General features: G+C 56.7%; 2 protein-coding genes across 5 annotated transcripts in view; one reads left to right on the forward strand and one right to left on the reverse strand.

Moving 5' to 3' along the window:
• The first annotated feature begins 5,994 nt into the window (after positions 1–5,994).
• Positions 5,995–12,813, forward strand: GALK1 (galactokinase 1). The gene is made up of 8 exons (XM_027518709.1): positions 5,995–6,230; positions 6,971–7,160; positions 7,596–7,715; positions 7,907–8,042; positions 8,158–8,339; positions 12,172–12,322; positions 12,405–12,567; positions 12,667–12,813. Exons 1-8 carry the CDS (start codon positions 6,066–6,068, stop codon positions 12,736–12,738), a joined length of 1,179 nt encoding a protein of 392 aa, XP_027374510.1. The 5' UTR covers positions 5,995–6,065; the 3' UTR covers positions 12,739–12,813.
• Positions 12,814–12,920: 107 nt separating this feature from the next.
• The window catches only part of ITGB4 (integrin subunit beta 4), a 32,443-nt gene continuing 28,043 nt past the window's right edge, over positions 12,921–17,320 (reverse strand). The window contains exons 33-41 of one of the 4 annotated variants that reach the window (XM_027518704.1): positions 16,360–16,548; positions 15,703–15,939; positions 15,407–15,565; positions 14,895–15,044; positions 14,175–14,363; positions 13,930–14,085; positions 13,682–13,846; positions 13,478–13,585; positions 12,921–13,359 (exon numbers count right to left, since the gene is read on the reverse strand). In XM_027518704.1, coding sequence (XP_027374505.1) covers positions 13,220–13,359; positions 13,478–13,585; positions 13,682–13,846; positions 13,930–14,085; positions 14,175–14,363; positions 14,895–15,044; positions 15,407–15,565; positions 15,703–15,939; positions 16,360–16,548 — 1,493 coding nt within the window. In that variant the 3' untranslated portion in view covers positions 12,921–13,219. The remainder of the gene's footprint in view (positions 13,360–13,477; positions 13,586–13,681; positions 13,847–13,929; positions 14,086–14,174; positions 14,364–14,894; positions 15,045–15,406; positions 15,566–15,702; positions 15,940–16,359; positions 16,549–17,320) is intronic. The other 3 variants (XM_027518706.1, XM_027518707.1, XM_027518708.1) reach the window with 3 other exon arrangements.

Below are 17,320 nucleotides of genomic sequence, written 5' to 3' on the forward strand. Positions count from 1 at the left end.
GGCATGTTTGCTGGCCAACCCAATAGCCCTGGCAGCCCCACAGCACAGCAGGTTGGATCTGCTCCCGGCCCAGGTGGCAAAAAAAATCAGTCAGGTTCCCAAGAGCTCTGCTTACTGGTCGACTTCCAAATTGGGAACGGGGGCTCCAGGGGTCCAGGAGAGCTGCTACCCCTCCTGCTCCTTACCAAGAGGCTGAGTTTGGGATCTTCAGTAAGCGGACGTCACAGCCCGTCAGAGTGCTCCTGGGGACAGGGTGATTCCTGAGAGAACAATCTCAGGGTCAGACAGACCCAGGTTCAAGGCCCAGCTGTCCCACTTGGATGAATTCCTTAATCCATTTGGGATTCTTTCCCTCATCCGTAAAATGGAGATAAAACCAGTGCCTACCCCGGAGGCTTGTAAGGATTTAATAAAACAATCCGTGCAAAGTCTGGGGCCTTTTAAAAGATTTGACAAAAAAAGTCTGGAGCATTGACTGTTCAGAACAGGCACTGAGCAACCAGTGCTGCCCTATAGACTGCATCTCAGTCCTGACACCAGGGCCCACCACGAACTCGATATCAGTATTATCAATACTATAGAAGTTGTCATCATTAATGAAACAGAAGGGCAAAGGGGGCCCAAATCAGGAGATAGGTTAACCCTCCGGGAACAACAACAAAAATGCCTCCCAGAATCCGTGGGAGGGAGAGCCATCTGCTGAGAGCAAGTATTTTCAGAGACTGTCCTGGGAGATGTGGACCCAAGCCCTACCAGGAAACGAGTCTTGGGACTTACTGGGGGTCCAATGGCTAAGACCCTGCACTCCCAATGCAGGGGGCCTGGGTTCGATCCTTATTTAGGAAACTAGATCCCACATGCCACAATTAAAGGAAACCAGTCTTGTCTGTAATTGCAATGGAGTCTTGTCTGTAAATGCAGCCAGAGCTGCATGAAGCACACAGACATTCACTGCCTGAAGAAAGACCAGGTCTAGCAGGGAGGCCCCAAGGACCAAGAATTGAGCACATGGACAAGCAGAGGACAGACTTTGGGTGGCAGTGTCCCCTTTAAGGTGCCACCTTCCCCCCAATCTTGTGACATTTGGCCAGGAAATGGGAGGGAGGGTCAAAGGTCAGAGGCAGACTTCCTCTGAACAAATTTTATGTAACATGCTAGACAGCATTCAAACACTGATAGTAAACAGTTCTTGTAGATGAAATCAGTATTTCAGAGTCCAGCGTGAGCCAACAGGAGAACTTGCCCTTGGGTCAAATTAAGGTTTTCCAGAAACAACTGAAACTATACAAAAGATGAAGATAGGTGAAAAGGACATCTTTTCAATCAAAATAAAACAGTGGAAATTAAAAAATAAGGGTGTGAGCTGCTTGCTGCTGCTGCTGCTGCTAAGTCACTTCAGTCGTGTCTGACTCTCTGCGACCCCAGACACGGCAGCCCACCAGGCTCCCCCATCCCTGGGATTCTCCAGGCAAGAACACTGGAGTGGGTTGCCATTTCCTTCTCCAATGCATGAAAGTGAAAAGTGAAAGTGAAGTCACTCAGTCGTGCCCGACTCTTCTCGACCCCATGGACTGCAGCCCACCAGGCTCCTCCGTCCATGGGATTTTCCAGGCAAGAGTACTGGAGTGGGGTGCCATTGCCTTTTCCGTGGTGAGAATTCCTCCTCTCTTTTAGAAAACTCTTTCCTCCTCTGTTGAGACATTTATCTCAGTGAGGGACGAGGGTCAGATTGAGACTATCCACTATCAGACAGTGAAAGCCAGAGGCTTTTATCTGGCCCATTGCTTGCAGGAGAGTCCAACAATGTATTAATGGGTGACTGATAATAATAACAAATATTTATTCTGTGCTTACCAAGTGCCAGAGGCTGGGCTGGGCACTCAGTGAAGCTGATCTCATTCACTTCCTCCTGAAACAGTCTGTCAGGAAGGAAACACCAGCCCCAGGAGATAGATGAGAAACTGAGGCTCAGAGAGGATAAGTCATCTGACTGAGATACCACAATAGTAAGGGCAGAGATTTGGGCTCAGAGTGGTTGGCCATCAGAGCTGAGATGGGTAAATGATTTGAAGAGCAGCGGATCCTTGCTCCTACAAGGGGTCTTTGCTCCCTACAAGGACGCATCTTTGCCTTGTAGGGAGGCCTGCTTTGAGTTTCCTTTCATCTCAGCCAGCCCCAAGAAGCTCTCATGCTTTATCCTGTTCTGTCTTACCTACGCCAAAAAACGCCTGTGCTTTACCGTTTTGTTTTACCTACGCCAAAAAACGCCTGTGCTTTACCGCCAGCGAGCGAGCGGAAGTCGCCCAGTCGTGTCGGACTCTGTGACTTCATGGACTATAGCCTGCCAGGCTCCTCTGTCCTGGGATTCTCCAGGCAAGGATACTGGAGTGGGTATCCCTATCCCTCCTCCAGGGGATCTTCCCAACCCAGGGATGGAACCCAGGTCTCCTGCACTACAGGCGGATTCTTTTACTGTCTGAGCCACCAGGGAAGCTGAGGAGTGCTCAAAAGGAGCAGACCATTAGATGAAATTTGGAATTGCTTTTATTCCTCGTTTTTTAAAAAACAGTTTTATTAAGATACAATGCATAAGGACTTCCTGGTTGTCCAGCTGCTAAGATTCCAAGCTCCCAACGCAGAGGGCTCAGGTTCAATTCCTGTTCAGGGAACTAGATCCCCCTGCCGAAACGAAGATTAAAGGTCCTACGTGTCGCAACTAAGACCCAGAATAGCCAAATAAATTTTTTTAAAAATGCAGTGCACATACCATACAATTTACCCATTTAAAGCGGTTTTAGTGTATTTACAGATATGGCAACCATCACCACTGTAAATTTTAGAATATTTTCATCACTACAAAGAGAAGTTGGTATTCTTATCACCTCTTATTCTCCCATTTCTCTCAGCCTCAAGCAACCGGTAATCTACTTTCTGTCTCTTTAGATTTGCCTATTCTGGACATTTTTGATTGATAGAATCATACAATTTGTAGTCTTTTGTAACTGGCTTCCTTCATTTACTGTGTTTTCAAGGCTCATCCATACTGTAGCAGGTATCAGAACATCATTCTTTTCATAGCTAAATAATATTCCACTGGGACTTCCCTAATGGTGCAGTGGATAAGAATCTGCCTGTCAATGCAGGGGACCTGGGTTTGATCCCTGGTCCAGGAAGATCCTACATCCCACAGAGCAATTAAGCCCACGTGCTACAACCACTGAGCCTGAGCTCCAGAGCCCTCAAGCTGCACACGCCCTGCAGCAGGAGAAGCCACCGCAAAGAGAATCCCATGTACCGCAACTGAAGAGCAGCCCTCACTCTCTGCAACTGGAGAAAGCCTGTTTGCAGCAACGAAGGCCCAGCCAAAAATAAATAATTTAAAAAATAATATTCCATTGTATAAGCCACATTTTGTTTGTCCGTTTATCCCTTTCGGATCACTTCCACTTTTTGGCTAATGTGATAGTGCTGCTGTGAACATTAGTATACAAGTTTTTGTGGGGACACATGTTTTCAGTTCTCTTCAGTGTATAGTGAGGAGTAAAGTTGCTTGGTCATATGATAACTCTACGATTAGCATTTTATGGCACTGCTTAATTTTTTTACATTCCCATCAGCAGTGTATGAGGGTTATGACTTCACCACATCCTCACCAACACTTGGTATTTTCTGTCTTTAAAAAAAATTTTTAGTCATCGTAATGAATGTAAAGTAGTATCTCACTGTAGCTTTGATTTGCATTTTCTAAATGACTAATGATGTTAAACATCCTTTCACATCTTTGGAAGAATGTTCAAATCTTCTGCCCATTTTTTTCTAGCTTTTAAAACTTTTCTTTATTGATCCCCAGGACTTATTATTAATCTTTTCCCCCCCTCATTTTAAAGTTATATTTTTTCCTATTGTAAGATTTTTTTTTAAGACTCCGCACTTTATTTTTTATTTACTTATTTTTATTTATTTGGCTGTATTGAGTCTTAGTTTTGGCCCGTGGGAACTCCATTGCATCATGTGGGATCTTTCGCTGTGCCGAGGGCGCAGCTTTTGAAAGGACAGGGCACAGCTTTTGAAAGAGTGACAGAGCCAGAGGACACAACATAAACCAATTAGAATCAAATGGATCCAAGACGGCAGACAAGTCAACTTCCACTGGAGCTTGATTCCCAATCAGCAAGCTAAATGACACACCCAGAGGCTCCAGGACGGTTCCAAGGCCGACCATCAAAAGACCAAAAAGTGGGTAATGGCCCAATTGCTGGAAATCTCTATCCCTTCCCCCAAATAGTTGAAATAATACCCCACTCAGCCTATGAAATTACCCAGCCCATAAAAACTAACCATGCCACTTTTCAAGGCCACCGCACTCGCCTTCTGTAATGGCCCATACTCTCTGTTAAGCCGGTTTCTCTCTGATCTGAATAAATCCACTTCTTACCTATCACTTTGTCTCTCACTGAATAGCTTGTGTGCTGAGCGATCAAGAACCTGAGCTTCATTAGGTCCTGAAACCAGGTCTGTGATCTCAGTTGGAAGACCATGGGTTTTGGCCGAGTTCGAGTTGCAGCCACATGGGTTCAAGTCCCAGGCAGGGTTTTGACTGGGTTTGAGTCCCAGTGCTAAGTCGATTCAGTCATGTCAACTCTTTGTGACCCCCACGGACTGTAGCCTGCCAGGCTTCCCTGTCCATGGGATTCTCCAGGCAAGAATACTGGAGTGGGTCGCCCTCTTCTTCTCCAGGGTTGAGTCCCAGTACATGGATTTAAGTCCCAGTATGAAGTATACTGTTCCAATTGCAGCACAAGAGCTTATCTTCCCCCGTTCGTGTGGGTTCATTGGAGAAGGAAATGACAACCCACTCCGGTACTCTTGCCTGGAAAATCCCTTGGACGGAGAAGCCTGGTAGGCTACAGTCCATGGGTCACAAAAGAGTCAGACACGACTGAGCGACTTCCCTTTCACTTTTCATGTGGGTTCATACAAGGGGGATTCTTAACCACTGGACCACCAGGTAAGTCCCTTTTATACATTCTTGATACAAGTCCTTTAAATATATGATTTGCAGCTATTTTTTCCCATTCTGTGAGTTGTGTTTCCACTTTTTCATGGGGTCCTTAGATGCACAAGTCTTTTACTTTGATGAAGTAGTTTGCCTATTTTCCTTTTGTTGCTTGTGCTCTGGAGTCACGTCTAAACAACCATTGACTAAGCCAATGTCCCAAAGGTTTACCCTTAGGTTTACTTCTAGGAGTTTTCAAAGCTCACTTTTGAATGCTCCTGGGGCAACTTCTGATCAGATCCCCAGCTACAGCCCAGGCCACAGCCCTCCACAAAGCTCCCCTCCCTAATTTCAGTCTGCTTATATTTCAGCCTTTCCCTTCCAAGGTTTCTATGGGGTGGCCAACTGTGGACAGGCTTGAAGGTTTAGGATGCAGGTTGGTGAGAGAGGAGATGTCACATTCAGAACACCAGACTCTGGGACCAACGTTCCTGACTGAGGAAGCACCTGCCTTGGCAGTTGGGCCCATCCATGCCCACTACCACCCTCCTCACTGCTCCATTGCTAGGAGCTGGGACAGCGGGTCCACTCTAGGAAAGGAGCCTATAGAAGGGACTCCACCAAACTCGGGCAGTCCTTATCTCTATGCTGATTGTCTGGCCACCCTCTTAGAGATTCCTGATCAGGGGTTGGTGACCTCTGCAGGACTTTGGGACCTGGGAGAGCCCTTTGGGAGACCCAGGTGTGCTGGAGGCCAGCTCTGTAGCTCTGGCCGAGGTAGACGGCTGGGTGGATGGGTGTGACACAGAGGCCAAGGAAGGGCAGCTCAGATCTCCCGGTCCGGCCAATCCCCGCCGCGGTGGGCTCCCAGCGATCCTTCCCGAAGCCCGCCGCCAGCCCGCCCCCTCGCCCGCGGCCGGTGGATTGGGCCGGCGCGGCGGGCGGGGCGGGGCCAGTGCGGCCCGGTTTTGGGCGGCGCGACCAGCTACTGTGAGCCGACGCCGCGCGGCCCCGCCCCAGCATCCCGCGCCTACCGGACTGCACCCGGCGGAGCCGCCGGGAGAGCGTCATGGCCGCTTCGGAGCAGCCCCAGGCCGGGGAGCTGCTGGCCAAGGCCCGGAGAGCCTTCCTGGAGGAGTTCGGAGCTGAGCCCGAGCTAGCCGTGTCGGCCCCGGGCCGCGTCAACCTCATCGGGGAACACACGGACTACAACCGGGGCCTGGTGTTGCCCATGGTGAGGGGCTGGGCGGGAGGCGCCCGCGTTCCGCGTGCACCGTTGCGCGGGCCGCTCTGAACTTTCACTCCCGCCGCGTGTGGGGCCCGAGCACGTAGGGAGGCCCTCGGACGGGGCATTTCCCACATCGGGAGGCAGGAAGGCGAGAATCCTCGAGGAAGTAGGCTGTGGACCGCGGATCCTCGCCATCTCACTCGCCAGGCTCCCTGGGAGCCTCCTCACGGTGTGGGGGAATGCGGAAGGGGGGTCGTAGGGGTAGATCCGGGCGAAGTAAAGCCCTAAGCTTCCTGGTCCAGCCCGTTCAATTCGCAGAGGGGGCTCAGAGACGGCTAGTGATCTGCCCAAGGTCCCACAGGGGCGATTGGACTGCCTTAGCCTGGGGCCGTGTCCATCCCTCGGTTGCAGCCTGGCAAGTTGAGTGAGTACAGTGCCTCTGAGGTTGCCTCCAAATGGGGAAGCGCCAAAAGGAGTTGTGTTGTTTTTTCACTGTTGAACTCTCTCTCTCCCTCTTGCGTCACAGCCAGGAGCCCACGCTCAGGGCAGAGTTCAGGTCTGCACTCCCCAAGCACTGACCCTTCTTCCCCTGGGGCAGGACTCAAGCCCCACCAAGGCCTGATGAGCCGTCGGCTCTTCCCTGGGACACTCCCCATTCCCTTCACCTGGAGCCTGGAGGTCAGCTGCCGGTCTGTCCCAGGCGCCCTGGTGTTGGGAGTTTTGCATACTTTTGTTTCTCCTGCCAGGCCCTGGAGCTTGTGACAGTGCTGGTGGGCAGCCCCCGCGTGGATGGGCTTGTTTCCCTCCTCACTACCTCTGAGGATGCTGATGAGCCCCGGCGGCTGCAGTTTCCTCTGCCCACAAGCCAGCGGCCACTGGAGCCTGGGACCCCTCACTGGGCCAACTATGTCAAGGGAGTGATTCAGCACTACCCAGGTATGGGGCCCCGGGCTGGGTCAGATTCCTGCCTCAGCCACAAAGCCCATTAGCTCATCTGATCCACTTCGGGGTAGGCGTGCAGAGTAGAGATTCCTCAGTGGGCAGGTGAGGAGACTGATGCCCCCAGAGGTTCCAGAACTAGCCCTGGGTTGCCCATCCCACGATGGAGGAGCCAGGGTTCAAACCCCAAAGTGTTGGTCTCCAGAGCCCTGAATTCTGAGAACTGGGAGACTGTCTCAGGACCCTCAGGGTGGGCGGGTTGAGGGCAGCGGACCCCTTGGCCCAGCAGGTTGGTGACCTCTGACAATTGAGACACATTCCCCCAGCAGCAGCTGCCTGGCAGTTGCCTCCCTTTGCACCAGAACACATTCCCTTCTTGTGTTCACCCTCCCTGGTGGCCCGTCTTACCGTCATCCATTCTTTACCCTGCAGCTGCCCCCCTCCCTGGCTTCAGCGCAGTGGTGGTCAGCTCTGTGCCCCTGGGGGGTGGGCTGTCCAGCTCGGCGTCCCTGGAAGTGGCCACATATACTTTCCTACAGCAGCTCTGCCCAGGTACCTCCCAGCCCCCACCCAGCCCTCCTTCCCCGAGGTCCTGTGATCAGAGCTTCCCACCCCAACTGTGGCCTTGGCGGGGTAGGTGGTGAATCTCCCTGGAACGTCCCTGGAGCTACTGCTGCTCCCACCCGCGAACCCCTAGTGTCCCCTCCTGGGCCCCAGCCTCCCCACCTCGCCCTGTGCCGCAGACTCGGGGACAATAGCTGCCCGGGCCCAGGTGTGTCAGCGGGCCGAGCACAGCTTCGCAGGGGTGCCCTGTGGCATCATGGACCAGCTCATCGCACTGCTGGGGCAGAGAGGCCACGCGCTGCTCATTGACTGCAGGTCAGGGGCTCCCCTTGGACCTCCCACCTCATAGGAGCTCCTGGATGGAGGCTGCGTGGCCAGCAGACGCCCGGCCTTGTCATTGCCGCCCCCCCCCCCTCCATCTCCGCCCCAGGTCCCTGGAGACAAGCCTGGTGCCGCTGTCGGACCCCAAGCTGGCCGTGCTCATCACCAACTCCAACGTTCGCCACTCACTGGGCTCCAGCGAGTATCCCCTGCGGCGGCGCCAGTGTGAAGAGGTGGCCCGGGCGCTGGGCAAGGAGAGCCTTCGGGAGGTACAGCTGGAGGAGCTGGAGGGTGAGTGGAGGGTGAGGGCTGGCTGTGTAAGCTCTGTCCTGGAGACTGCTGGGGCTGCTGAGTGGGGTGGGGCGGGGCTGGGCGGAGTGGGGCGGGGCCTCCTGACCTGGCTAATGTAGGAATGCTTGATACCTCAATATCGTTTTTTATAATCTAAGAATTTAATGTGCACTGTGGAAAATACAGAAAAGGACAAAGAAGAAAATAACAAGCGATAAGATCACTACCCAGAGATAGCCACTAAGCTTTTTTTTGGCTGCACTGGGTCTTTGCTGATGTGGGCAGGCTTTCTCTTGTTCCGGTGAGCAGGGGCTGCTTCCTTGTGAGGTGCGGGCTTCTCTTGTGGAACACGGGCTCCAGGCACACGGGCTTCCGTAGTTGCAGCCCATGGGCTCAGTAGGCTCAACCCTGTGCAACCAAGCGCACAGGCTTGGTTGTTCCCTGGCATGTGGAATCTTCCTGAACCAGGGATAGAACCCGTGTCCCCTGCATCGCCAGGCGGATTCTTAACCGCTGGACCACCAGGGAAGTTCTACTATTAGCATTTTAATGTATTTCCTTTAGTGGTTTTCTGTACCTGTATTTTCTTTTTTAAAAGTACTTAAAGATTTTTTATCGAATTACGGTTGATTTACACTGTTGTGTTGGTTTCATCATCTGTATTTTCAAAGTTGAGCAAATACAGTGTTGCTATCTGCCCTTTTATTGCCCTGAACTCTCTCAGAACACTTCCTATACCAGAAAAGGCCGGTCATCACCATGGCTTCCCCCCGACCCCAAAAGTTTACAAAAAGTTTACAAAAGTTTTCAAGACGACACTTCGTTGTAGCTGTAGGTGGCAACAGATGTTAATGGCAGGGAGTCCAGATGTTTAAACAGGAATGGAAGTAAGAATCATCATTGCCTCAGGCACAAGGAACATTTTTTGGCCAGATTTTCTTAATTCCTCCTGTGGGCAGGGGGCCTTTCGGCTTTGGCTTTTAGCTCCTCCTCCTGTTTGTGTTTGAATGCCTTATCTTCCTCGTCCCATCTCCTTGGCTTGCTTCTTGGAATGCATCAGGGGCTGCTTCTTGCCACCTTTGAGGTCCCACATGGTGCCTGCCACCCCTTCCCCAGACCCTCCCACTGGAAGCAATTTTTTTTGGCTGCCTGGGGCCTTAGTTTCAGCCTGTGGAATCTTTGGTTGCAGCATGTGAGGTCTATTAATAGTTCCCTGGCCAGGGAACATTCATTGGTTCCAGGCCCCCTGCATTGTGAGCACGGAGTCTTAGCCACTAGACCACCAGGGAAGTCCCCATCAACATGGCTTTTTAAAGCTGCTGTAGCATTTCAGCATATAGGTGTCAATTTACTTAACCAGTTTCTGATAATCACATCTAACACCACGAGGGATGTTTTTATACATAATTATTTGTTTTCTCAGGATTAGATTGTTTGGAGTAGGATCACAGGATCAAAAGATAACATGTATTTTTAAGTTTCCAGATAGACATGGCCAGGAAGGTAGTCTGTTGAACAGTTTAAAGGTCATGTACACATTAACTCATTGAATTCTCTCACAAGTCTGTAGGACAGATACTACACTCATCTTTAAAAAGTCTTTATCTATTTATTATTTTTGACCGCCCTGGGTCTCTGTTGCTTTGCATGAGCTTTCTCTAGTTGCGGCGATCCGGGGCTGCTCTTGGTTGCCGTGCTCAGGCTTCTCACTGAGGTGGTTCTAGGCACGAGTGCTTCGGCAGTTGCAGCTCCTGGGCTCCGTAGCTTGGGCTCAGTAACTGGAGCACGGGCTCAGTTGCTCCATAGCACGTGGGATGCTCCCAGACCAGGAATCAAACCCTGGCCCCAGCACTGGCAGGTGGAGTCTCATCCGCTGCACCATCAGGGGAGTCCCTTTTTTTGTGATGGGATGTACAGTGAGTGGCAGGGCTAAGACTTGATCCAGGCAGATCAGCTCGTCCTCCTCCCTTCGGGGCCAGGCTGCTGGCCTTAGGAGCTGCCCTCCCTGGCAGCGTGGGGCCCATTTCAGGGACCATCTTGTCCTTGGTGAACCGTCACCTTTAGGCCACCTGCTCTGTGCAGGTCACGGTGGTTGAGCTTTTTGCCCTTGAGCACTTGTGGCGTTTCTCCCCTCCTCCTCGGCCCTTCCATTCGCCCCCCACGCCCCAGCCCTGGAGGCTTCCATCTCCCTCAGGAACCGTGCTTCTCTCTGCCTGCCTTTCTGTCCTCCACCTGCTCCCCACCTGCTTTTAAACATGCCCAGTCTTCTAGCATCCTCAAATGGAGTCTCCTTCCTATGCCAGTCCTCTGGGAAGGGTCCCCGATGTTCACGACCCCCATTTTCTCCTCTGTGTGCATGCTGAGTCACTTCAGTCATGTCCGACTCTTTGCAACCCCATGAACTGTAGCCCACCAGGCTCCTCTGTCCATGGGATTCTCCAGGCAAGAATACTGGAGTGGGTTGCCATTTCCTCCTCCAGGGGATCTTCCCGACCCAGGGATCGAACCCTCGTCTCCTGCATTGGCAGGCAGGTTCTTTACCACTCATGCCACCTGGAAAGCCCTTTCTCCTCTCTACTCATTTCTGAATCCTCTGAATCCAACAGCCGGTCTCCCATGCCACCTGGTTTGACAGCTCTCCCAGGGGCTCCCCGCAGAAACCTGGGGGCTGTCCTCTCCACCCCCTCAGTGCTGGATCTGCTTGGTCAGAGCCCTGTTCCTCCTCCTGGGCCTGCCCCAGGCTTTGTCCCCAGCTCAACTCCAGCCACCACTGCCTCACTGAGGACTCAGATGGGAGTCCGCCCCCCCATTCCCACCCGGGGTCCTGGAGCCTTCACCTGGCCCTGGCAGAACTCATCCTTCTGGGCACCTCTCCTCTGACTTGGCATTGTTATTTCCTCACCCTTGTCGCTCCTGTTTGAAACTTCAGAGTCACCCCTGAGTGCTTCCTGGCCCCCTGCCCCCTCGGGTCTCTGACCTGTTCTTCCTCCTCCCCTTCCTCCCCACATCGGGCCCCTCCTGGTCTCTGACGTTTAACAACCACCAGCTGGACTCCTGGCACCCACCTCTCCCAGCGGGGCCCCTGCCCAAGGCGGTCACTTTTGTCAACTAGAGCTCAGCTCTGTCCCTCCCCGGCTCCAGAATCTCACTGGCACCTGGAATTAAGTTGCGAAGTCTCCTCGGTGTTCAGGGCTGCCCTTAGTGACTCGGCTGGCTGTGCCTGCTTCAGCGTTAGCCAGTTGGACAGCCTGCTGGTTCCCTGGGGTGTCCCAGGCAGGCCTGCACTGTACCCCAGTTCTGGATTCCTGGCCTTTGGAGGTTTCACTGTTAGTCCAGCAAAAACACCAGCAGGACTTGTCCTTTCTGTTCTGTCTTGGCCTCTGGAAGGCAGCAGTGTCCCATTCGCCAGGGAAGCAGAGTATGGGGCTCAAACAGCTGTTTATTGAGTACCCACTGTGTGCCAGGCACACTGGGAGCTCTGCATGTGTCTGCCTCACTGAGTTCTCCCCACATCCCAAATGAGGTGGGTCATGCCCCCTTTTTTGGCCACACTGCCCAGCACGTGGGATCTTAGTTCCCCAACCAGGGACTGAACCCATGCTCCCCACAGTGGAAACTTGCAGGGGGTCTTAACCACTAGACCCCCAGGGACGTCCTGGGTACCCCCTTTTATAATCGAGGAGGCGAGGTCTGAAACCTTGCTCCCCAACCCGAGGTTCTACCCACAGCTTCGTCAGAACCAGAGTGGAGATGCCCCGGGGCCAGCGGCCTGGAGTCCACAGGGGCCCAGAGGCCGTGGGTGGCGGGTCTGCTGAGCCCCTTTCCTCCCCAGCTGGCCGGGACCTGATGAGCACGGAGGCCTTCCGGCGGGCGCGGCACGTGGTGGGCGAGATCCAGCGAACGGCCCAGGCGGCGGCCGCCCTGCGCCGCGGCGACTACAGAGCCTTCGGCCGCCTCATGGTGGAGAGTCACCACTCGCTCAGGTGAGGCCCCTGGGTGCCTGACACCCCGCAAGCACATGTGTTGCAGCTGGGGCCGGCTCCAGGCTCCGTATTCTCTCCGCAGAGACGACTATGAGGTGAGCTGCCCGGAGCTGGATCAGCTGGTGGAGGCCGCGCTCTCTGCTCCTGGGGTTTATGGCAGCCGCATGACAGGCGGTGGCTTCGGGGGCTGCACGGTGACCCTGCTGGAGGCCTCTGCCGCTCCTCGGGTGATGCAGCACATCCAGGTTGGCAGTGCTGGAGTCGGGGTGGGGAGGGCAGGGCGGGGGAGCAGGAGAGATGGGCTCCCAGGGCAGCCCTGAGCTCAGACCCCCGTCCACTAACAGGAACAGTACCGTGGGACGGCCACCTTCTACCTCTCCCAGGCGGCTGATGGCGCCAAGGTGCTGCGCTTCTGAGGCCCTCGCAGGACAGCACATGGCGGGCCTCCCCTCCTGTCTGGGTGCTCAATAAACTTGTATCTCTGACTCTGACGCCCGCCTACCTCAAGAGGTGGATGTGTGCTGGGGCATCAGAAAAGGGGTGTGTGAGAACTGCTCCCTGCTCTGGACGGGGCCTAGAAACATGGTCAGGGCAGAGCCAAGCAGCAGCGAAATCCTTTATTATAGCAGAACAAAGCCAGGCCCTTGTCATGCTGGGTCCAGCTCTTTGGTTACAAAGGGGCTGGGGCCTGGGGCAGGGGGGCAGCCAGAAGGGCCTTCTGGGACCTCTGCCCCCTCCACGCTGTCCAGAGGACACTGAGCCCCTGTGCTGTGGCCAGAGGCAGCGGCCTTGTGATCAGCATGCGGCTGGGGTGGGCCACCAGGGGTCCAAGGATGGAGTAGCTGAGGCAGCACATGGGGAGGGGGCGGGGCGGGGTGTGTGTGTTGAGGGGGGCGCTCAGGTCTGGAAGAACTGTTGGTCCACGTGGGTGCTGAGGGTCCCACTGGTGGTCAGAGTCCGGCTCACAAACTCCTGTGTCACATGCCGGGTGAGGGAGCCACTTGCTTCCAGATGCTGGGAGCCCAGGGTCAGTCCATCTGCAGGGGAAGAAGTGTTGAAGGACCCACCCCTGGGTCCTGACTGCCCCCCCCACCCCTTCCTCTGTTAGCTCTGTGTTTCCTGGGGAGAGCCAGGAGCCCCCACCAGGCAACTCACCCAGTAGGAAGGGTTCAGTGGTGCTGGAGTGGGTGGTGATGCTGCTGTATTCCCCTGACGCTGGGTGCTGGAAGAGCCCCAAGTGGCCGCCCAGCTGTGGAAAGGGTCCTGGAGAGGGTGGGTGGGGGCACAGTTAGAGGATGGTGCCAGGAGAAGGCGTGGCCAGAGAAGGGGTAGGGCTGGGGAAGGGGCAAAGAAGCCTGCCTCCATCCTGGGACTCGATGGTGATGATTCCCTCTCGCTCCGGCCCGAAGCCTTGGGTGGTCTTGGCCTGCACCTTGAACTTGTAGGGCACGTTCTCGCTGAGGCCAGGCACGGTCAGCCGGCTCTCAGGGCTGTCGCCGTCAACCAGGAACGTAGTGGCTGGCTCTGTGCAGGAAAGATGCCTTTCAGCCTCTGCGGCTCCCTCTCTACCCCTCCCCCTCCGCCCCCCAACCCGGGGCAGGCAGGACCTCCTCCGTGGGCCATCTCACACGTCACCAGGTAGCCCAGAATGTCGCCATCCGGCCTGCGGGGCCGCTCCCAGCTCAGCTGCAGCGAGTCGGGGCTCAGGGCAGTGAACACCAGCGGGCCCGGGGCGCTGGGCGTGCTCAAAGTGAAGGCGGAGCCTGGGGGCAGCAGAGGAAGTTTGTCAGGGGACAGGTGGGTATCTGAGGGCCAGGTGGGGGCACCTGTGGGGGTGGGGGTGGCAACTCACCTGGCAGGGGGCAGAGCGGGCTCTGCGGGTGCACCTGTGACTCAATGGTGATGACACCCTCACGCTCCGGGCCCCAGCCCTCCTGGCTCTGGGCCCGCACACGGAACACGTAGGAGTGGTTGGGCAGGAGGTCCTCTACCACCACCGAGGTCTGGCTGGGGTTGGGGATGTTGAGGCGATACAGCTCACCTGGGTGGGGGACGGAGGCAGACCATGGAGCAGCCTCATTCCTCATCCCTAGCCCCTGGCCTGATCTCGCCCCTCCCCTAGGCCGCAGCCCAGACCTGGTCCTAGCCCAGACAGGACCAGCTGTGGTTGGGGTGCAGGTCGGGGCGGCCTTGTGTGGTGTGGCTGGTGGTTCAGGCTGTGCACCATACAAGGAGTGAGTGGAGTCTGAAATCCCATCTGTGTATGATGGCTGTTTATGGGCCCAGGTCATGCCTGCTCAGAGAAGGGCCACTTCTCATAGCCCAGCAGAGAGACCCTGGGTCCCTAAGCAAAACCTCGCAGGGGAAGTGATCAGGAGAGAGGCCCAGGGAGATGGGTGAGGACGCAGTGGAAGAGGGGATGCAGTGAAGGGGACACTGGGGGACTCAGAAGGGAAAGGCCCTCTCAGAGAGGCAGGGGGTGGCAGCGGGGGACATCAGTGGTCAAGCGGCTCGGCTGGGTTCCGGACAGCCCGAGTCCCTGTATGTCAGCCCACCAGCAGCCAGGCCTCACCGCCGTTCAGCAGCTGGTACTCCACACTGTAGCCCTGCAGCGCACGCTCACACTGCGGCTCCTGCCAGCTCACTTTCAGAGACGTGGGTCCAAGGGCGGAGAACACCAGGCGGGTGGGTGTGTTGGGCACACCCGCAGCCAAGCGGGAGCCTGCAGACAGGGGGCGCCTCAGTCAGCCCGCGGCGGGGTTATCTGGGCAGTAGTCCCTGGTTCTCAGCTGCACCTCCCTGACTGCTGGTCGGGCAGCCCACTCGGCCCTGCAGCACCCTCTCTAGGCCGCCCGGCGCCTCCCCACCGCACTCAGGGTGAGTGCGGGGTCTGCTTGAGTACCCGGCCCCCCACCCTCCTCAGCTGGCCCCAGCCCAGCACCCCGGGAGGACAGGCCGCTTTAGGCACCAGCGTGGATGTGGATGGAATGGAGGGTGCGAAGGCGCGGGCAGTGCTGATGGTGGATGGATGGTGACATGGAGCGGGACGGCCATGGAGACGCAGGACTGCCACCTCTGTACTACCTGGGCCCCAAGAGGGCGCTGCTGGCTGCCCAGCCAGGATTATAGAGTCTCTCAAGTCCCCGGAGCGGGGGGCTCCCTTCATCTGAGCCCGACTCCGGGACCCCAGGGCCCAGGACAGCGGAAGCCTGCTCCTCCCGTGTTCCCAGATGGGAGGGAGGCCTAGGGCAGGACAAAACACAAGTGAGCTGGGGCGGGGCGGGTGTGCGTGTTGGGCGGAGGGCAGCAGCCCCCGCCCCGCCTCCAGGAGCTGGAAGAGGAACGATTGGCCGGAGGGCCGGGGAGGAGGCGGCACTCACTCTGGGAGGAGAGGGAGGTGAGGGTGGAGTAGTCCCTGGGCAGCGTGGCGGAGTGCGAGTGCTCCGTGCGGGTCAGCGAGTGGTAGTCCCGCGTGAGGGTGGACGAGGTGCTCAGCACGCGGTGGGACAACTGCGGGCTCAGGTGGGCGCCGTGGGCCGCGGTGCTCACGGTCATCCTGTGCAGGGAGTTGGCGCTGCCCGGGAAGGCAAAGTCCATCCGCCCGTTCACCAGGTGCTCTGCGGGGACAGAGCAGGGTCACTCCCACAGGCCCGGCCGCAGACCCCGGAGCCCCGAGGGGCGGGCTGCCGCAGCCCTGGGAATTCCGGGGGTTACCTACCTACCTACCTTCCGGGGCCCCCCTGGCATCAAAACACCCAGCCTCCCTCTGCCCACCAGGGACAGAGGCCCCTGGAGGAGTCCACGGCCCAACCAACCCCCGCAGGCTTCTGGAACACAGGTCCCCTGGCCTGGCAGGAGGCCCCCACGGACCCGACCTCCGCCGGGGCCTCGCAGCCCCAGCAGTCGGCCCCGCCCTGGGGAGAGCCCACACGCCTGCCCTGGGGTCCCCTGGCTCTGGGGTCACCGGGCAAGGCAGCCTGGCCGCGGTGGGCTCTGGCTGGAGCCGAGGTGGGTGCGGGTGGGGGCGTGCCGGTCACCTCCCTCCCCGCTGGCGCCCCGCGTGCCCCCATCGGCCCCATCGGCGGCGCCGTCTCCCGGGGGCCCGGAGTCGGAGGAGCGCCGGCTGCCGGCGGACAGGCGCGGGATGAGCTCCGGGGGCAGCCGCCACGTGACGCGCCTCAGGTCCAGCTCCTCCCCCAGCAGGGGCTCGAACTTCCAGCCGCAGCCTTAGGAACAACGAAGGGCCGCGTTGGCACCGCCAGGGGGCGCCAGGGGCGCGGAGAAGAAGCCAGTGGTCCCCCGGCACATGCGATCTGGGTGTGCGGCGGCGGGGGAACCCGGCGGCAGGCGGGACCCTCAGCCCGGAGGTGTTATAGGGCGGCTTGGGCCGCAGCTGGCGAGGGAAGACCCCCTGGACCAGAGTCCTGGCTCTGCCGCGAGCCGTGAGGCCTCTGCTCTGAGCCTGCTTCCCGTCTGGATGAGGGAGCGAGTGATGTCTCCCAGGCCTGCCTCCCGGGAACTCCCCAGCGAGTTCCAGCAGCCGGAGTAGATCTGTGTAGTGCCGACAAGCCGAGGAACCTGATTCATACCAGCTGCTCTCTACCCCAGACCCTCAAAACCCTCAAGACCCCTGAACCCTAGCTTGACTCCATGGAAACCTGATGTAGGTAAGGAAGGAAGAAAATACAAATTCTGGGGCTTCCCTGGTGGCTCAGTGGTAAAGAATCTATCTGCCAATGCGGGAAAAACAGGTTTGATCTCTGGTCTGTGACTGAACCGAACTGAACTGAACTGAACTGAACCGGGAAGATCCCACATGCCGCGGAGTAACTAAGCCTACAGGTCAGAACTACCGAGCCTGTGCTCTAGAGGCCGGGAGTTGCAACTACTAAGCCCTAGAGCCCGTCTTGCACCGCAGTAAGAGAAGCCACCGCTATGAGAAGCCTGCATAGCAATGAAGACCCAGCACAGCCAAAAATAAATTATATGAAAAGGAAA

Source organism: Bos indicus x Bos taurus, chromosome 19 (assembly GCF_003369695.1).
Source record: "Bos indicus x Bos taurus breed Angus x Brahman F1 hybrid chromosome 19, Bos_hybrid_MaternalHap_v2.0, whole genome shotgun sequence".
Lineage (NCBI taxonomy): Eukaryota > Metazoa > Chordata > Mammalia > Artiodactyla > Bovidae > Bos > Bos indicus x Bos taurus.